Source organism: Herpailurus yagouaroundi, unplaced genomic scaffold (assembly GCF_014898765.1).
Source record: "Herpailurus yagouaroundi ecotype Mexico unplaced genomic scaffold, PumYag 159, whole genome shotgun sequence".
NCBI lineage: Eukaryota > Metazoa > Chordata > Mammalia > Carnivora > Felidae > Herpailurus > Herpailurus yagouaroundi.
The window spans coordinates 33,781,912-33,803,197 of record NW_024412400.1 but is presented as its reverse complement, the minus strand read 5'-3'; the positions used below and the strand labels follow the sequence as shown (position 1 = coordinate 33,803,197).

Sequence of the window (21,286 nt, the reverse complement as noted above, 5' to 3'; positions counted from 1 at the left end):
TGTTTTACTAGCTCATGGGGAGGCCAATGACATTAGACGCTTCAGGCTGGTGCACTAAGGGTCAGACAGGCTAAATGTGGTTCTTGGATCCCATGCCACATGCCTGGCTGCTCAGGAAATCCCTTTTTATTCAGGCTTCTCAACTTTCAGAAACCACTAACTGGGCTGGATCAGATCTAGTTGGCCTCCAGGCAGCCAGGCTACAGCTGAGCAGACAGATTCTGCAATGAGAAACACTCCAGGAAGATACCCTCAGCTTTGAGGTGCTGAGACTTCCATCTCCACTTCCTGAAGCTCAGGACAAAAGAGCAGCAGTTGTTCAAATGTGAGATCATAGTATTTTTAATAGTTAACAAAACATGCAGGTCAATAGTCAATGCATATACAATAGGACAGAGCAACAACAACAACAAAATTACAAGGCACAGTCTAACTCCATAGAGGCTTTCAAATGACGTGTTGGATAGAGAATGTGCTAATTAAAAACCCACCTGAGACACACCTCAGTGCCTCAGACCTGACCACGGCTTTCTGGTGGTAGGAAGGAGAGCTCATCGTGCCCATGGCTTTCAAGTCAAATACTGAGAACTCTCTACAATCTCCATGCTCTAGGTTGTTCAGTTTTGTCTTCCCCATCCCTGTTTTTTTTTTTTTTTTGGTTTGTTTCTTGATTTATCTATTCATCCTTTATCCCATCTCAGACAATGAGTTCCATGAATACTCTATCTGAGATAGCCTCAAACCATTGCTGTCTCAGTGAGCAGGGTCTCTGAGTTTGTTTTGGCCGTTGGTGAACAAAATTCCTTTCTGTTGAATGCGCTGTGATCTGCATTTCCCCAGACAGAATCCGTCCCACCTGAAGCCCCCTATGAATATTCACCATCTGCTTAGAGGCCACTTTTATATGCACTGTTGATGTGAGGACTTTTTCCCCCAAATAATAACCCAGTGGTGAGATTCCCCCATTGCCTGCTGCTCCCTGATTAGGTAATTTGAGAGATTCCCACCCCCCCCACCTTAATTCCCAGGGTGACTATTCTGGCTCTGGTGTCGGGATAGAATTCTGGTAACCTGGAAGGAGTGTAGGCTTCCTACAGCAGTGACGTGAACACCAGGAAGGTGTGCGGCTGCAAAGAGCTTTTGGTTCTTGAACATCCAATGTGGCAACGATTGTAGGTAAATTTAGTGAAGGGAAGAGCTCTCACAGTAACAAAAGTAACCACAATGCCAAGTATGTGACCTCTGGCCATGCAAGTGTGGGCATGTGTCATTTGGAAATGTAGCATTACATTCAGGGTCATCACTGTTTTCTTGTTTTTCAAAAGAACTTGTTTCAACTCACTCCCTAGGTTTCATCCTTTTGTTTTTACAGGGTTACACTGTATTTATCATGTATCATCACAGTCCTGGAGAGCTCAAAGGGAAACAATTCGGATGAGTGAGCATTTCATGGAATTCAAACTTAAGTGCGATTTTACAAAGTCCTTATTGACAATATCAAAAGCCATTATTTTTTCTTTTTCTTCTATTCAAGTGCAGGGGTGAGGCTAATTCACAGAGACAGTGTATCATTTCACTAATATATTATTTATTCTAATTATATTTAGAATACCAAATATACTCAGATTACCCACAAATATCCTTTCCTCATTCTTCTAGGGACACTTTCTGGCCTGCGACAGAAAGATGCCCTGCAGTGGAGAGGTCAGGAGACCCCTGGGGGGTGTCTTGCTGGAATTAGCAGATGCCAACAAAAGCAGAAAGCTTTCTTCAAACTGAAATCACTTTGGTCCAGGTAATGTTCAAGATCACAGTGTAAGAAAACTCAGATAATGAGCTGGAGACATTACATATCTCTTTCCCCATCACTTCTTCTTCAATCAGTGTTTATTAGTAGCCAGGTTGGCGGGGGAGGTTAAAATCAAATAGCAGAAAATGATGTCTTTTGATCGACTCTCCTTTTTTCCTTTCAGAATTGTTCTGGGGGGTGAGTTGGGAAATAGATCATTGATGGGCTATTGTCTGATAGGAATTCAAACCACATTCTATCATCAGATGAGGAAGGTTAAATAAAAAAAAAAAAATAGAGGATTGGAAACTGTGAACTATAGCCTCTAATTCATATCTGATAACTCGGCTGTTTTTGTGATGGAGCATTAGAGACAGAGACATGTGGCCCAGACCATCTAGCCTCTTCATGGATGAAATCAAGGTTTTTCTAACTTCCGACTGTGAGTCAAAAGCAATCAGGAGTCAAGGTAAAATCTCCTTGTTTTTCGAGTGCACTCTAATTGGTGGGGGGGTTCTTCTGCCCATGCTGAGGTGTCTTGGAGTTATACATAGTCGTACTTGGAAGGATGAGACTGTACCTCGTCCTCTGTGCGGGCACCCCCATCGTATATCTTCTTGTTTTTGCTGTTGGGCCCAAAGCCAGTGCTGGCCTTGAAGCCTCCCGGCTTGTAGCCGACATTGTGGCCCGAGGCATGATAAGACACGGCTTTGTAGCTGAGAGAAAAAGAAACATTCCGTGACCACAAATGTATTGGATAAGAGGGAAAGCCACTCCATTTCCCCTGGAATGTCTCTGTTTTAGCCCTGAAAGTGTCCCAGGAAACCCTTAGCCCTGGGCAAACTGAGACAGGTGGTCACCCCCAGGCTTTGAGACACCAGCTTTTCTGCCTTTGCATTGGAGCAGCATTTCTTGCCTTGTATTAAGCCAGTCATTAGTGACCAGTGAGTTCCCGCTGTTAATCACTTAAAATGAAGCTGAACCAGAAACAATGTCCAGGGGAACATGGTTAGGCCAAAAAAAAATCCAAGAATTTGTGAGTGCAAAGGTGCATACACGGAGCCCATCTCTTCTAATCTGCACAGTTTATGGGTAAGCTGACAGAGGCCCAGAGAAGGCAAATGACTTGTTAGAACTCACAGGACTAGTTAGCACGGAACTGGACTAGGATTGAGGTCTCCCAGCTCCGAGCCCCTTAATGGGGTTACAGTGGGGTTTCTCTGCAGCAGTACTTTGGCATTTTGGAACAGATGCCTCTTTGTTGTGAGCGCCTGACCTGTGCATCGGGCAAGGGTTAGCAACATCCCTGGGCCCCACCCACTAGATGCCAGGATCACCCCCACCCCACCCCAAAGCTGCAACAATCAAGAGTGTTCAGTTGTTGCCAAATACCCCCTGGAGGGCAGAATTGTTTTCAGCTGAGAACCACAGAGTTACAGAATACTGGAGTCTGAGGGAACCTGGAGGGATATTTTTCTCTCTCAAACAGGATTAGTCCTAAATCTGCTCAGCTGAAATGTTCCTATTCTGTTCTTTAGGTCCCCCATAAAAGAGAAGGCTCAGGATCCTTCAGTTAATAAAGTTCTTCAAAAACCCAGACTGATCCTTCTGGTTGCAAATTATACTTTAAAATGGACTCGGATGAAATGTCTGATTGCACTGGGATGGGGAGACTCACGTGGTTTCCTCAGGCACCAGGCCCCGGCAGGCAATGCACATCATTACACCCCCAATTAGCGTCAGGCCTCCAGCGACCCAGCCCACGAACAGGGCCGAACCAAAGGTGTACCTGAGGGGGGAAGTGAGGCCATGAGTAAGGGTGACTCCACTCTCAGACCCTACCCGCTGTGCCTGGCCATGCCCGTCCTCTCTGTCAGCCCTCCTGGGGGTTCCACACCTATCCCTGACCATGCCGCTGAACGCTTCTTTGGGTCACAGCCGACTGAACGAGGGACCCTGGAGAACAGAAGTGGGACTGAAGCTAGTCAGTAAAACGGCTGTGGGATTTTCAGGCCCCTGGCATCACTCAGGCATGGAATTAATTATAAGTCTCTACTCTCAGAGAAACATCATTGGAAATCCCCCTCCCTCCCTATTGGCATTGGGTGGGGGGTGTCTTCAAGGTTTGGCAAGAGAAATTTGAGAGATATGGAAGCAGTCTGAAGTTATTATTTCTGAAGGAATTTTGGCCCCTCGAGTTCTTTCTGTGGGCCAGTAAGCTCTCATCTTACCTAACTCAAGTAGCCCTGGCAGCCGTCCACGCAGGTAGGAGCATTATCGTCAGGAAGAACTAATGTGAAGTGACCATTCATTCTTTCATTTGTTTACTCATTTGTTCAGCAAGCATTTACTGAGCTCCCGCCGTGTGCCTGGCACTGCCCTGGCACACTGGGATGCAGGGGTGACCAAGCCCTCACTTTCATGGTGCTTCTACTCCAGCTCACACTGGAACTCAAACCTGTGGCGGGCTGACCCCAGTGCTGGTGCCCTTCCCTCCCAGGGGAACTCAGTCCGTCCATGGGACTCAGTTAGATCTGACTGGGATTGTCCGAGAACCAAGTCTCCTGAGAATAGAATAATTCTGATTCCACACGGACCTCTGTGGACAGTGGGGAGAGTGGCCAAAAACTTTTAGGATGTCACTGGGTATTTCCGTTGGTTAGAAGGTTACCAACTTTCCCTTCATCTCCAAGAGCCCCACAGAAAAGGACAGCTCAGCATGGCGGATACCTGCCCTTGGAGGTTTTCCCCTCATGTCCACCAAAGAGCATGGGGCTGTCTGTGGAACACCATGAATCACTAGTATGTTTAAAAGTCACCAACTAAGAACATTATACCAGTAGCTGGAAGACAGCAATGTGTGTGCAGACCTCCACAACCTAAGAAAATAAGATCCTTCGCAGTCGGTTAAGCGGCCGACTTCAGCCAGGTCACGATCTCGCGGTCCGGGAGTTCGAGCCCCGCGTCGGGCTCTGGGCTGATGGCTCAGAGCCTGGAGCCTGTTTCCGATTCTGTGTCTCCCTCTCTCTCTGCCCCTCCCCCGTTCATGCTCTGTCTCTCTCTGTCCCAAAAATAAAATAAACGTTGAAAAAAAAAAATAGATGTGCTTTAAAAGTACACACATTTTAGCAGGATCAAAGTAAGCAATATAAGCCTGATGACCAAACATAATGTAAAGGGCAAAGCTGGCAGACTGAGCTCAGGGCTTGAAAAAGTTCTGGAAGAACATTTATCTGCAGGCAGTTTTTACTTCCTTTGGACTTGGAAGTGACAGACATTTGTTTTGAAAGCTGTTGGCTTGGAATGAAGAACCCCATCCCACCATGTTGGCCCTCCCCAGCATGGCTAGGGGCTTAACACCTAACCTTTTCCTGGGCGTCCTCCCGAGAGGCCCCTGCGTAAATCTCCTGGGGGCAGTCTTGGTCCCTCAGCCCTGGCGCAGACAGAACCCCTGTCCTTGATACTTCTAAAGATGGTCGAGTGACCACATAATGTTAATGATGACAACCATCACTAGCATTTATTGAGCTCTTACTGACACTGTGCTGGGCACCTTTATCACAATCTCATTTAATTCTTCCAACAGCCTCATTTTGCAGGATTTCTCACTCCCATTTTACAGAGGAGGGGATTGAGGTTTAGAGAGGCTAAGTAACTTTTCCAAAGACCCAGGAAGGACACAGGAGCTACTGAAATTCAAATGCAGATCCTTATGCCTCCAAAGCCTTCATTGTTCATCATTAAGCTAATACTATCTTCTGGGCAAGGGGAACATGAGGACTGAGGTCTCCTTCTTTCACTTAGATCCTCTTGGTCAAGGTTAGCAAACTTAAATACCTAACTAGGACAGCTAAGAAATTTAAATGAGTGAAGTGGGGAAAACCCCCACGAGCATAATGATAAATGGCCTCAGCGTTGGGACATTTGAGAGTTGTGGGGATAAACTGGAGAGTGTGAGCTCTTGCTAAGAGGGCAACTATTTTGCAGCTGCAGAGATTGTTGCCATAGAGAGTGAGGGCCCAGTACTGCTGGATCTGATGTTTTTCTTTTACAAGGAGCTGGAAAAAAGGATTGCATACGTGTGTGTGTGTGCATGTATGTGTGTGTGGTGTGAAATATCCTTGTAGTAAACACTAATGGTGCTTTGCCCATGTCCCTTATGTCCCTTTCACCATTTCTGTGTTTCTTCTTCAGCTCCTGTGGTCTTTGCCTTTGCCTGCTGGCCCCCATGCTTTCCTTTGGAGGTCAGGTTTTGATTTAGCCACTGGAGCCATTTTGCCCATGTGTACAGAGGCTGATTGGTGCTGAAGTATGAAAGTTTGGGAGTCAAGACAACTCTGAGGTATGTTTCATGCCCCACAGCTCCCCAGGATTGGGCTGAGTCCCAGAATTCATTGCAATTACCCTCTTCTCTGTCCTGGGTGCCTCACTCCCTACCCGGTCTCCCCTTCCTTAATATATTACTTGCACATGAAACCTCAGAATCTGTTTTTCAGGCTCTGTGTCTGAGTAACCCAACATATGACACTTCTAATTTTTAAAAAGTAGTGAATAATTCAAGTTATAAAATGAAGTGTTTAGGCTAATACAAAACACCTCACAAGCTCTGAATAGCATGAAAGCAGGCACTTTGTAGCTTGGGTACCCTTAACACGGTATTGGCAGAGGATGGGATGCTGGGACCAAAATGGGGTACCAGAAAGCCCATCAGTTCACTGTCAAGACCTTTCTTGGCAGCTGTGTTGTCTTGTGTGACTTCTGGGTAGAGAGCATGAGAAAACAGAAAGAAGGGAAAAACTGCTGCCCATCTATGGAGGAAGGCACTCAGTGAACATTCTAGAATCCTGTAGTCTCAATCTCAGGACTGAAGTTGCCTGACTGAAGGATGGTGCAGGTTCTAGGGAGATGGTGTGAGAGGATGATGTGGGTATTAGCACTGTGTGCCAGTGGGGTGGGTGACTCCTCTTGGCAGGGGCAGTGACACAGGTGCCCAGATACTCTGGGTAGGGTAGGCTCTTCTAAGTAGGTTGACCAACCATCCTGACTTGCCCATGAGGGAGGAGTTTCCCAGGATGTGGGACTTTTAGTGCTAAAACTGGTAAAGTCCCAGGAAAACACGGTCAGCGTACTTCTAAGTTGCCCTTATAACCAAGAGACCGTGGGAAGATCACAGAGAGGATGAGGGGAGCTTATGGGGATCACTTCCTTCTCATTCTTGAAACAAAGCAGGAACATGGATGGGGACTGGAGTTCCTGGGAGCCAGAAAGTAATGGATTTATACAACCTCACCCCCTGTCTGTATCCCACGATGGTGTGGCTGGAGAAATACCAAGTGTATCCACTCCAGAGATGATGGGTCACTTAGATATGATATTTACATCACTGTCCAGAAGAGGTTTTTTTCTCCATCAAGAATTTACTGCTGCTTCTTGCTTTGAAATATGTCCCTTTGAAGTGGCTAAATGAATATAGGTGTTAGAGTTGCTCTCCCAGCGTTTAAAAGTTCTACCCTCCTTCAGACACCAAATTATAGTGGGGTTTCGTCTCCCTCAGCTAGACTGTAACGTCCGTGAGGATGGGGAACTTGTCTTATTCCCAGCTTTCAGAACAGCTCCTGGCTCACATCAGGTGCTCTATACATTTGTAGAATGAATGAAGGAATGAATGAATGAATGAATGAGAAGAAGAGGCAGCTGTACAAGGAAGAAACATAACATTACTCTTCTCACCTATACTGCACCTTTCTCAGTTCTACTCAAGCTTTCACCTGTCCCTAGTCAGGTTCCCGTCATGGTCTGGGGATGTGGGTTGATGCTCATTTACATGCCTGGGCTAATAGTGCCTGTTTCATTGCCACCACAATGGGGCCTGTGTAAGCATGTTAGATAAATACTGTGAACTGTCGCTGTATTTCAATGCAAATGTCAGCTCAGCCTCAAGTCATAGCACCAAGGATATTTCACTGAAATGAAGTTTATGAATTTACAGATCATTGTTGATTTACGATATGGCATGGTTGCCTCTGATAAATTTTTGCTATTTCAGGCACTGACAGTCACATTAGGCGTATGTGTTTAATAGGATTTTTATAACAATATTCACCACAGGGTACTAAGACTAGATTGGAAGCTTACCTGGTCTGAACAGTCTGCACCATCCCACCCATCCCAGTGTACATGTTCGCTGTAGACATCCAGAAGTTAGTAACCAGCATGTTGGCAAACACAGATACTCCAGCGATTGCACAGAGACCTGCGGGCAAAATACAAGAAAGCTCCAGAGTCAGCTTTAAAGGGATCACAACGTTTCTGAGGCAATGTATGCTGAAATGAGTTTAGATGAGCAGGCTGCGAACATTCCATTCATATAACAGAATAGCTAATCCAAGCATTGATGATTGAATTCCCACTATGTGCTAGACGTTATGTTAGACTCTCTTAGAGTGCTTAGATTCTCTTATCTCTCTAATTGTGGAGGGATTTGTATGTGTGCAGAAAGAGATTTTTCCATGCATCTTGGGACAAAGGATTAGTAATACAAATATTTTGGGTCTGGTCCTTCGATGGTGTCAAGTACTCTTTCCTTAAAATCATTTTTAAGAATCTTGCCAAAATAATGTGACTTGCTGAGTCACATGGCTACCTTAGGACTGAGAATTTCTTATAATAATCAGATGGCAGCTAAGGGGGACCTTAACATTCATGATCATTCTGTAGAGCATAATTGGGCTCTAGCCTCAGATCTTGAATCCCAGTGTGTAAAATTCTGATCCATGTTCAAACCATGTTCAATAGGGAGAAACCATGTTTCCTCTGCCAGAATAATTTTACTTTGACATTCCCAGAAAAGCATTTGAGAGAGGGAACCCTGGCTGCTTGTTTACCTGAGATGATGAACATGATCCCAGAGGTCAGTGTCATGTTGGCTTTGGCAGAGTCCTCCATGCTGCCTATACGGATGCACTTCAGGGCGAAGATGGACACCAGCAGGCCGATGGCACCCAGGACAATGCCCACGATCATCAGGGCTCGCACTGCCTGCAGCATGGCTGTGGGGCAAGAGGCAAGACACAGCAGACAGATGAGACCACCTCTGCATGACCACCAGGCTTTAGTTTAATAAAATAAAGCAACCACAATCAGCCAGCATCCAATTCCTGAGAAATAACAAGTCCATAAAATGTGAACCTTGTCATTGCCAGGGGATGTGGAATTGTGAGAAATGCAAAACCACCACATACAATCCTCTGATTGTTGAAGGACCTGCATGTACACAATTGTCTGCAGAATGACAAAAATCATGAACTGTTGGATGTAGGGACAACCAATGGATAGCTATTTCATTTCCTCATTTTAAAGCCTGATAAGCTGGGGTCTAGGAAGAGGAAATAGCTTGATTAAGGTGACATGAAAAATTACTCATAGATCTTATAGTAAAACTGCGTGACTTTGGCTTCTATCCCAAACATCGTTCTCCTCTAATCTTTTCATATGGGCTCATTGCTTCATATTGTTGCGTCCGCTTTAGAAAAACCCAATATTCATTCATGGCGTGTGATGAAGCAAGGTTACTAGGTGATATACTAAGGGCACGACGTTTTTGCTTGTTTCCAAAGGGACTACTATAGTCAGGGTAAGCTGTAGGTTTTGGGTATATATAACAGACTGCTATATCACTCACAGGCCTTTCAACATGACCAGTTTATCAGCAGTTCCCTTCTCAGGAAGCAATGGGAGCTGTAGATCCTGCTGGGACTCTCCCCCAGTGCCTCCCCTCCAGATAAATCCAAAGTGGTTTCTAGTGTGTCCTTAATGTGCACTGACTCATCTCAACAGTTTTTTTCTGAGCCCCTATGACTAGGCACAGGGATGACAGTAATTAATAGGTCAGCCATGGTCTCTCCGCTCACGGATCTTATGTCGAAGTGGGGAAAGACAGTCATTAAACATGCCCGCTACAAGCATAATGCATTTACAAAAGAAAGACAAATGAGTCTTGGTGTTTTCCAGAGGGAAAGGCCCCAAGTGTGGGTATTTCTGGTGGAGCAGAACTGAAGAATTGTGTGAAGCAAAGCAGAAAGCTCTGTCTTACCCTAGTTATCACAGCCAATTGCTACTTTTGATTGAAAGCTATAAGTCGCTTTTCAGACATGAACAAATCCAGTCCACATTAAAAAACCCCTGCAATGTCGGTGATATGATTACCTTCATTTTATAATTGAAGACATTGAGACAGAGAGGTTCAGGAACTTGCCCGAGGACATATTTGGAGGGACAAGCAAGAGCTGGGCGTCAAACCCTGAACTATCTCCAAATTGTTTTTCCCATCACAGTACATTCCTTTGAGGTACCTAATCCTGGAAAAACAGGCTGCCATCAGGGTACAGGGATCTGTAAGCACCTAACAGAATGTATCCTCCAAACTCGGAGACTCAGCCATGAAATATCAACCTCTAAAATGGACGCTAAAAATGTATAAAGAAATATTATCTAAAAATCATCTCAGGGAATAACATGTCCTAGGAGATTTCATTTGTGAATGTGGCTCTCAAGACAAGGACGTCCTGGGAGGAATTTCTCTCTAATCTCTCCAGGAAGATTTTCATCTCAAATATGGCCAATATCAATGGAGCTGCCAGCTTATTCACTCTAAGGTGTGTATCACAAAGCAACTTGTCATGATGGAAGAATTGGGAATCAATGAAGTATACTGAAAAAGGAGAGGCAGATCATTCAGAATTCGTTAAAGAGGCTTTGGCATTGTCTGAGGAATGGAGGCCCTGTCAACTTTCTCTCTGTGGAGATGATGGTATCCAGCCACTCTGGTTCTATGCCGCTTGATTCTGATTCTCTTCCCCTGAAGCAACTTCTGATTTTAACTTTGCTTCTCTGCTGAGAAGAGAATTCTGCAAGCAGCTATATAATCAGTCGTGGTCCTATTAGCAACTATATTTGCAGGATAAATATATTGGTTTATGGTGTGGATCAATCCTCCAGGATCTGACCATTCATCCCTGGAAGAATTGAATCCATTAACATTGGCATCTTGAGATTACAGCTGAGTTCTGATGCTAGAGCTGTGGTGACCCCAGTAGGACAAAGAGAACCAATGAGGGCCTTGGAGTTGCCCTTGGATCCACTCTTAATGTAGGAGGGCTCTAGAGGGCCACCTTTGTTCTCTAAAGCCTTGCTCAATGGTTTTGCTGGCCCCACAGGATACTGGGAACAAACCTTCTGTTCATTCCCTTATTAACAAATGCAAGCGTGTGTCATGTACTTGTGTATTCATTTATATTTTTGTGTTTTCACTCAGCACATGTTGGTATGTGCTCATAGTCATATGTTACATAATAATATAACTCATCCATGAATTCATTCATTCATTCATCAAGTATTTTTAAGCTCAAATTCTCTACAAAACCCTATGTCAGATGTTGTAGAAGATAGAAAGTTTCATGAAAAATAGTCACTGCCTTCAAGCGGTTTACAATCTGGGAAGATCATATTTTTATTGGAAATCTTGAACCTCAAATTTCTTTTCACTTTGGGAGTATCTATTCCCATAGTTGCTTATGATGTGGTTCTAGTTCTCTTTAACACATACAATTATACTACTACAAGCCTGGTTCAGGACAGGTATGGACAGGACATTTGCTGGGCAGCCCCAGGCTTCAGGAAATATCCTCCAGGCTATACTGATGTGTATGTTACTACCAGAAAACTGGACATATGGAAAGAGGAAGGGGCTTGACTTTCTCTTCATCTTGTCTTCATGGGCCTCTTGTGAACTTCAAATCCACCCAGAAACTTGCTGGAGATTTTAAAATCTGCTCTTGTTCTGACATTTTAAGCCTTAAGCTATTCAGAAAACAAAATCATTTATCCCTTTTGAGAAACACCTGGCAAGGCATCTGGTTAAAACGACCAAAACCAACCAACTAACCAACCAACCAAAACCAACCAACCAACCAACCGACCAACCAAACAAAAACCAAATAAACGATATTAACTAAGTAGGATAAAGGATGTCCTTTCCTCATTCTATAACAAATTAACATTTCTCCTGGACTGTCAGCAAGGGTGGGGTCATTAACTCTTTAGACTGAGTAGTTTTAATGTTTGTTCTTGAAAACACATCATGAGGTGGCCGTGGCTGAGGCACATGGTCTTGCCTGTCAACTTTCTCTCTGTGGAGATGATGGTATCCAGCCACTCTAGTTCTATGCCTCTTGATTCTGATTCTCTTCCCCTGAAGCAACTTCTGATTTTAACTTTGCTTCTCTGCTGAGAAGAGAATTCTACAAGCAGCTATATAATCAGTCCATTCATCCCATCCATTCAGCCCATCCATTAGAAGGGCTGTGAGATTGGCAAGTGGGAGGTGAAATCACTGTGGACTTGCCTCGTATGGAGAGTTGCTGTTGCTGTGCCACAGGAACCCTTGGGCACTGGAGCCTGGGCCAGCCTGTCCTGCTCAGCCTTTGCCTCAGGCTGTCAGATGCCCTCTTGTCTTTGCTGAGTCAGTTATGCATGGCAAGGCCTCATTTCCTTCCTGCTATCTCTTGACCTCTGGATTTCTGATGAACACTGGCACCTGCTTTGAATCAGGGGTCCACCCTCACCCTGAGCACATTTCTCTTAGCCCGTGGTTGGAAAAGACACAACATTGTTTTATAACTTGTGGGACCACTGTCAGAGTCACAGTCCTGGGCCTGGATGCATAGACCAAGTTCTTCCTTGCTTCGGAGATCCCTTGAGGGGTGCTTCTGAGAGTGGGAGCTGTGATGGGGGCAGGTTCCAGGAAGTAGGAAGAAATGTTCTCTACCACTTATTGCTAGAACCCCCCCCCCCCCAATGTCTAGTAATGACAATGGAGATGCATGGGGGTGACCTGAACTTCCTTTCCAGCTGAAAGAATCTACCATCTGGGATTCTAATCTTCCACAGATAGGTACCCAGAGAAACTGCTCCCAAAGGGGGTAGGTTTCTCTTTTAGCCACACTGTCTATTATTTGCTATTCTGAGCAAGAGGCACATAAGCTTATCAGCTGATAACAGGTGAGTCAACGGCTCTATAGACTGATTCCCTGCACCAAAGGTGTGACTACGGCATTCTTTCCAATGAACAATGAGGCATTATCAGACTTGAAGGGTGGGCAGGATTCAGAGCTGACAGAAGCAAACAGAAAAATGGGAACTCAGTGTTCCCTCCCTGTTGCAAAATATCTTATTCCCCCAAACTAGCTATGGACTGACAGGCAAGGTGCCTTTGGGTGTGGTTCCCAACCCTGGTTGCACTTTAGCATCTCTTGGGGGAGCTTTTAAAGAAATATTAATGTTTTGCCTCCACCCCTAGAGACTTTCATTGAATTGTTCAATAACATAAAATTTCAAGGAATAATTTGGGAAAACAACCCTCAAGAGGCTCAGGAGGAGGTGCTCAGAGCAGGGAGTTGAGAGGAAAGAGTTCCCAGGGGCTGACATCCCTGAGCTAGCTGGGGTGTGGGTGTGAGGTTTATGAGACAGCAAATAACCAGGAGCCAAAGGCCTGGACCTGAGGCTTTTGTTGGTGGTGGTTAGAGAGGACCCATACCTCAGGCACAGCTTGGCTTCAGACTGGAGGCAGGGGAGGCTGATGGAGGAGTCCAAAGGAGGGGAGCCCAGAGAAGGGCAATCTGAGGCCAGGCCTCAGAGAAAAGGCCCTTCAGAACAAGGGTGAGAGGGCCTAGCTTCTTCTGACATCTCAGGGAACCAATATGGAAGTCCTTTGTGTCCCATGAAATCCTACAGAACGGTGTGATGCCAGGTAGGTGCCATTCGGCAAATCTTTTAACCTCACTGAAGCTGAATTTCCTCAACCCTGGAGCTGGATAGAGATATCTCTTGCACAAAGATGTTGTGAGGACCAGCTGCTGCTTGGCACCAGCATAAAACTAAGCCAGGCTCAACCAATGTCGGTTTCCTCCCCTTCCCTAAAGAGAAGTTCTCTTTCTTCAACCCCACATGGCTTTGGCTGGTACTAAATGTATAAACGTGAACCCTCTCATATGGTGATAGAATATGGTTGAGGATTTGAAAAAGCCATGCATGAGGGAGGATGAGGGGCGAGAGGGGAAGCAGATTGGAGAAGAGTAGGAAGCGGAAGTCCTGGGCCAAGGCAGAGAGAAGATCAGGAAAAATGGACTTAAGATCTGGCTGGCAACGAGGAGGAGGGGCAGGTGAGACAGTGAGGGGTGAGGCGCCGTCTTCATTGTCCTTCCTTTTTGACTCTAAGGTGGGGTCCAGCTACGTGACTCTGGCCATGTGTGTCTCCACCAAGAAATGGAGACCCCCCCCACTGACTAGTCCACGCTAGGGCCTGATGCTTTGCGTGTGGCTGCCCTGCTGTCAATGCAACCGCCACCACAATCACAAGCTGAGGACGTGTTCTGATTCCTGCATCTGCATAGGGCAAGTGGTCACAGTTTACACCTCAGGTACAGGTCCTCTCCGGCTTTGCAGATGTGTCCTCAGTTCTCTGTGGGATCTTCGGATGTACGTTAGTGGGGACACATTTGGATGTTTGTCCACATATTTAAAAAGGTATGTTTGGGCCAAAATAGATTTCTTTCTTGAAGAAAGGGGAAAGCAGCTTGACCAAAAACCAAGGGGCTCCCCCCAATTTCATTTCAAGTTTATCAGTAACTTATAACCCCTTTACCTCTTTTTTTTTTTTAAATAAAATTTTTTTAATGTTTATTTATTTTTGAGACAGAGAGAGACAGAGCATGAACGGGGGAGGGGCAGAGAGAGAGGGAGACACAGAATCGGAAACAGGCTCCAGGCTCTGAGCCATCAGCCCAGAGCCCGACGCGGGGCTCGAACTCACGGACCGCGAGATCGTGACCTGGCTGAAGTTGGAGGCTTAACCGACTGCGCCACCCAGGCGCCCCCTAACCCCTTTACCTCTTAGGGCCAGTTTCTTCCACCAGACATTGGGGAAAGACAAGCTGGTTTCACAGGATCAGGAACACTGGACTTAATGTCAAACAGCCAATCGTAAGGAGAAACACACCAGGTGGCTCCTTTAGAAAGGGTACTGGAAAGCAGTTTGGTATTTTTTTTTCCTTTATGGATTTGTGCTTTAGATTTTGTAGAATTGTTTCCTGGGTTAAATGTGGTTTCACTAAAACCGCCCATTCCTGGGTGTGTAAATATGATTGGCAGGTTGATGGGACACTCTTTAGGTCTTCAGTGGCTGTTGGTTTTTCACATTGCTAGAGAAAGGGGGCCAATGTGGCCAGTTGTATGAAAGAAAACTCAAGACCTTTAGTGCCTGCAAAGAGGCTGGGAATCAGTGATGTGCCAGAACACAGGTAGCATGGGGGTCTGAAAGAAGAAAAAGAGTACCCTAAATAATATTTGGTTTGGGTATTTGGATTCATAAAAGATGCTTGATTTTGGAGAAGAAAAAAAAAACCTGGAAGATCAAATGTCCTGTTTGAGAGATTTGGGTGGTGTAGACAGGGCAGTAATGACTGACTGACACCAAGAACCAGATCTGCTAAATGGCTTGCAAAGCCCTTTCACACAAATACCTTATTGTGAGGCATTTCACAGATGGGGAGAGCAAGGTTGAGAGACCTAGCTGGCCAAGTTAGCCCTTGATCCCAGTTCACCTGACTTTAACTGTAAGGCCCTGCCACGGCACCAAATTCAATCCAAATATTTGCAAACACATTAGACAAAATATCACTTGCCTATGATGTCATCATGGGACCAGGGACATGAATTTGCCAGGTCTCTGCCTCCTCTCCACCCTGTTCATTGACAGCCCTCTGCTCTCCTCCCCCCACTGTCTCCAGGGCAGGGGGTGGGTGGGTGGCAAGGAAATGACACACAAGTCATCCACTCTTTAAACTCGGTACTCCTAATTGTGCATTGTGACGATATGGCTATAAATGGGTCAAGGTGCAGATGTACCCTCTACTCTTAGCGTGCTCAAGCGCAGGCCAATCTCTTCAATTCTAAAGGCAGCTCCTTGTATCTGGAATGTAGAAGCAGGGCCTGAGCATGGGCAGGGCTAAAGACACAGACTTGGAAGCGTTCCAGCCTTGTGTTCATTTCCTGCATCTGATATCTCCTGTCCATGGGAGCTTGGGCACCTTAGCTTGTCTCCATATCTGAGCCTCAGTTTCCACTTTTGTAAAAACAAAGCTGATACACATTACCCTGTATTGCTGTGAAGGTTCAACTGGTAGGTCTATGTGCAGTTCAAGAAATGGTCGGTTTTTATTTCTGGGCACTGTCCTTGGAGAGTGACATGCTGCTCTGACTGCTTGGAATACAACGAGAGGGAGTCTTGGGCTATAAATTATACAGAGCTGGTCATATATAGGTAAATAGTCCTGCTACTACAACCATTTACCTCATTAATCTATCTGTAGGTTACATAATATAGCTAGTCGAATGGAATTAAATTATTCTATGGCTGTAAGTTCCAACTAAACGTGATACATTTTTATCAGATGAATGAAGGGTATGTGAGATTTTGCAAGAAAAGAGCTTATCCTTAGGAAGAATTGAATAATTGGCAGTGATTATTATGACTGTTAACTGAAGAATTACAATGGTATCTGCCTCATGCTTTTATAGTAACTTTAAAGCTTAATTCTCTGCTGCAGGCTGGTACTCCCCTGAGCTATAGGTCAAAATTAAACTTTCAACCTTCCATTTCTGTCTCTGGATGTTTCACCCAGCTCCTCTGCTTCAGTCTCTCTTCCCTCGGCCCCTTGTCATGCTCAAGAAAATGTTCTCAGCAGCTGTTTCAGTGCCCTCTAGGTGCCAGATCCTGAGTAGTTAATGTTACCCCTTTCAGCTTCCTCCGGAGCCCTACAAGTGTCTCTGGGCCACCCTCTGGCCTTCTCTCTGGCTGCTCCGTCTTCTTATGTTCCTGCCTTCAGGTTTTGAGGGTCTTTTTAGCCTATTCCTTCTGGCAGTCTTCCCACCCGTCCCCTACATTAGTCAGCCAAATCTTAAGTCACCAAACAAATATTTGCATTTTGCATTTTGGGATGCCAATTTACATTGTAGTCACTTTTGCTGCACAAAAGCCTCGCTATTCTTTTTTTTTTTTTAATTTTTTTTAACATTTATTTATTATTGAGAGAGACAGAGCATGAGCAGGGGAGGGACAGAGAGAGGGGAGACACAGAATCTGAAGCAGGCTACAGGCTCTGAGCTGTCAGCAAAGAGCCTGACACGGGGCTCGAACTCACACACTGCGAGATCATGACCTGAGACAAAGTTGGACGCTTAACCGACTAAGCCACCCAAGCACCCCGAAGCCTTGCTATTCTTAAATCCACGCTGTTCTCCATGGCCATACATTAACAGTGATTTCAAGTATCTCCGTTTCTGCATATTCAGGCCCAAGAAATGTTTTTCCTGGATTTTGGTGGAATCCTGTTCCCCTGACTCAGACAGGCAGGACTGGGATATGACTCTGTGATGGCTGCCTGGAGATTTTCAGCTCTTCCAAGTTGTGAACAGTGTCATGAGGGTGGATGTGCCCAATGTTATTAGAGTGCCTGGGTCTGGTACAGAGATCTGGGGGATCCCATTCAATTTAGGGATGTGAGGAGGCTTCACAAAGCAGGTCATATTTGGGCTGGACCCTGCATATGAGAAGATTCATGGAGATGGCAGTGGAGTGGTGGAGGGGGTACTTGGCAGTGGGAGAAATGGGTATCCAGGATCAAGCCCAGGGTAGAGTAAATGGACAGGGAGAAGCAGAGGCTGGGGGGCAGAGGAATTGTAAGAGTTAAGTCAGGCAAGATGAGGGAGATAGGAGGGCACGGGTATCAGGCAGTCATGTCTACACCTAATTAAGCTGCAAATGGGGGAACCATGGGAGGGTTTGGCTTTTAAAATGCCCAAGAGATGAGAACTGAGAACTGGCAGTCAGTGATGGGAAGATTCTACCCGATCTGCCATAGTCAAAGGAGCAAACACTCTAGAGAGATGAAGGATAGAAACCGGAAAGACGAAGGGGCGAAGACGAAGAGAAAGACGAAGAGCGACAGGTGATAGTAAAATGTATTCTTTTCATTTGGTTGTCAGTGACCCAGGGAGAGACAGAACTTGACAATGACCAGAATCATGAGATCTTATAGGAAAGGAGGATATAAGCCTAAGTGAGGAGGAGAGATGACAAGAAGAATAGGGGCTGATCAGACAGGATGGTGTGGGGCCCCATGTGTGGAAAGAAACAGAGTGAGCAAGAGATTGGTAATGTGTGGTTTGGCCCCGAGCTGAGGTTATTGAGCATGAAGTTATAGGATGTCATGCCTCAATTTTGAATATGAGGTCAATCTTTTTCCTTCATTAAAACAATTTTTTTTTTTAACATTTATGTATGTTTGAGAGAAAGAGAGCACAAGCTGGGGAGGGGCAGAAAGAGAGAGGGAGACACAGAGTCCAAAGAAGGCTCCAGGCTCTGAGCTATCAGCACAGAGCCCGATGCGGGGCTCGAACCCATGAACTGCGAGATCATGACCTGAGCCGAAGTTGGATGCTAAACCGACTGAGCCACCCAGGCGCCCCTTTTATCTTCATTTAATAGTTAAAATGAGGTGTGACTCGACAGTCTATGGTCTTGCACCTCCTCCCTTCTGACCTCTCCCTTCACAGTAGAGCATGATCCCTCCTCTGCGCTGTCTTCCTGTGGCCAGGTCCCACCTGCCTTGCTTCCCTAAGCAGGTCTCAGTTAGTGATCCTGCTGGTCCTGCAATAGGAATGGCTTCCAAAATGCAGTAAAAACCCCAGTTCTGCTCTGTCACCCATCTTCTTTTTCTTTCCAAAAATGAAGATAAATTAGTTGAATTGCTTTTCATCATTCAATTTCAAGTGCTTCCAAGACTCTTAACAGTTTCGTGCAAGTTTATTTCCATCTACCTGTTCATAAGGTGTTAGTTTCAGAGTGGCAAATCAAACACTCTTCCCTTCCTCACCAAACTCCTATCTTGGCCACTCCTTGGAGCCACTGATTAGACTGACCTTTTATTTTCTTTTTGCCCACCCTCTTTCTTTAAATATGAGTCGCTTTCATAATATCTAGAATGCAAAGTTCCTATGTGCATGTTTGAAATAATTATCTGTATTAAAAGCAGGGGTTTAACTTCATCTTCAGGGGTGAAAAGATGTCACATTTATAATTATATTTATATTATGAAATTACTATAATATAATTATAACTTATTCTGGCATGCACTGTTTCTTAGGAGTGCACACTAGAACCTCTCAACGCAAAGCAAAAAAAGGATATTTATAATTTAATGGCAATATACATTTTCTGACACTTTCAGAGACTCCAGCTTTTCAAAGCAAAATTGAATTGAATTGAAAATGAAATGAAATTAGTTCTCCATAAGCGTTTTGGGCTAGAAGAAAATAATTCACCAACCTACTTCCTTGCTCCCATGTATGTGCAGGCAAGAGCAAGTCACATGCACACACACGCACACAATTTTCTCCTTTGAGGACCATTAGTCTATTCTAGTATCATGAGCATGCTTGCCCTTACAACAAATCCCATTCTTTTCACCACCCGCAATTCCTTTGACTTGGGTATGAATTCTCCGATTTTCTCCAGGACGACTATAGCCCTCTTTGTCATGGGGCCAACGTCTCTTATTCACACCTTTTATTCTGAGCTGCAAGGGTCATACCCAGAGGTGGGGAGCGAGGCTCAGTCCCTGGTGTGATTTCTGAGGTCCCTCCTGGCTGCAGGGAGCGCAGACACCCCTCCCCGGCCCTCACCTGCTCGGGGGGGGGGCCCCGTGCTGCCGGGCCTACCTGGAAGGCCCAGGATGGTGAAGTAGGGCCTGCACTCGGTGAACCCTGAGCTCTGCCTCACGCAGCTCCGCCAGAGCCCCTCGTACTGGAACACGGAGGTGACGGGGTTGTCGTACAGGTCCTGGGTGCTCCACATGTCCATCCCCGTGGCGGCGATGCACCCCGCCAGGCCCAGGAGGGACAGGAGGAAGCCCACCACTTGGCACGTGGTGGTGGACATGGCCTCGGCCCCGCGCGCCCTCCACCCGCCGCCCGAGGTCTAGCTGCACCTTCCTCCTGTGCAGGGTGTGCGTGGGCCAGTTGTGCTCCTGAGCGGAGCTGCCCTAATCAGATGGTTTCCCTCGGCTCTTGGTGTTTGCTCACTCTGTTTTCCTTAGATAGTTCAGTTTCACTCTTGGTTCAAGGGCATTATGTTTTCATTTGTTAGGGAAGCGGCCCCAAGAGGCACTTGTCCGCCGAGCTGCGCAGGCCCAGCTGGTGTGGGAGCAGAGTGGTTGGAGTGGACACCCTTTCTGAAGGCCTTGCCAGCTTCCCTTGTCCGTGGCTCTGGCTGTGACACGAGCACGCCGGCCACCGCCTGGGTAGAAAGGTGACGAGTCCAGCGCCGCGGGCAGCCCCCACAGCCTTTTCCTCTAGGCTCTGCTCGGCGGAGAGTAATGTCGCTTAGGCTGACATCACTTAAAACAAAGGCCCCAGGAGTCTCCATCTTCAACCAGACTTTCACATTTCATCCTCCACAGCTCATAAACTACTTTTCCTGCACGTCTTTGCATTGCACTCTTACAGGAATGGGTGGAGTACGTATTATTATCCCACACCCATATATTTTGAGTGAAGTGAGGCACAATAGATTAAGGAACTTGTCTGAGGGCCTTGAACCACAGATGCTTTAAAGTCAGTAAAGGCGGAGCTCCAGTGCCCACTTCCAGTCTGGTGCTCTTTCTCTATTTCCATGTGGAGAGGCAGGGGCAGGCATGGTTGTTCCCACGTTTGGGAACAGGAAGTCAAATCCAAGAGATAATGCTTTCATTTTACAGGTGTTGGAAATAGGATGAGAGGAAGCCAGACATCCTGCCGACCTCCACTTTACCTTTTCACTCATGCCACAAGAACCACGTGAAGACCACGTGGCAGACACAGAAGCTTCTAGAAAGGCCAAAGAAGGGATTAGGACTGGCTGGGCCAAAAGCCCTGATTTGGTTACAGAGAGACCTGGGATCTGCTCCTTACCCTGTTACTAATTCGCTTTGTGCTGGGTGATTTGGGGCAAACTGCTCAGCCCCTACAGGTTACAGTTACTTTATCTGTTCCATTTGCAGACTAAATAGAATACTTCAGAGCCCTCCCGGATCTCATACACTGTCTTCCACACTTGGCAGAAAAGTTTGCTCTACAGTTGGTCAAAATATCAGGAATTATGTAATCCTGAAAAAGAGAGACTTGGGCAGAAATTAGCCATTGCATTTTGACTACCCAATTCGATTTTGTTCGAGAATTGATTAACCTGCCACTTCCTGGGGGGTCATGTGTATCAGGTGTCTGAATTCGGAACCATTTTAATTCTGGCTTCCCCAACTCTGGGTTTCCAGGCTGGGAAACACACTCACCCACCAATGTCTAACCTGTACAGGTTCTCCAGGAAACAAGCCTGTGCTTCTGGAC

At 45.9% G+C, this 21,286-nt stretch overlaps 1 protein-coding gene across 1 annotated transcript; it reads right to left on the bottom strand.

Annotated features, from left to right (window-relative positions):
• Window positions 1–326: 326 nt before the first annotated feature.
• On the bottom strand, window positions 327–20,017 carry CLDN18 (claudin 18). The gene is made up of 5 exons (XM_040480278.1): window positions 19,625–20,017; window positions 8,674–8,838; window positions 7,925–8,042; window positions 3,468–3,578; window positions 327–2,505 (listed from the first exon to the last, which is right to left on the bottom strand). The coding sequence occupies exons 1-5, from the start codon at window positions 19,842–19,844 to the stop codon at window positions 2,334–2,336; spliced, it is 786 nt and encodes a 261-aa protein (XP_040336212.1). The 5' UTR covers window positions 19,845–20,017; the 3' UTR covers window positions 327–2,333.
• Window positions 20,018–21,286: the final 1,269 nt, after the last annotated feature.

What these genes read in the sequence shown, in the direction of transcription:
- CLDN18 (XM_040480278.1), bottom strand. Translation starts at nt 19,844, where the DNA reads ATGTCCACCACCACGTGCCAAGTGGTGGGCTTCCTCCTGTCCCTCCTG. An exon ending in GTGCAGACTGTTCAGACCAG is followed by an intron (nt 3,579 to 7,924) that starts GTAAGCTTCCAA and finishes TTCCCCCCTCAG; the next exon opens with GTACACCTTTGGTTCGGCCC. An exon ending in CTGGTGCCTGAGGAAACCAC is followed by an intron (nt 2,506 to 3,467) that starts GTGAGTCTCCCC and finishes TTTTTCTCTCAG; the next exon opens with CTACAAAGCCGTGTCTTATC.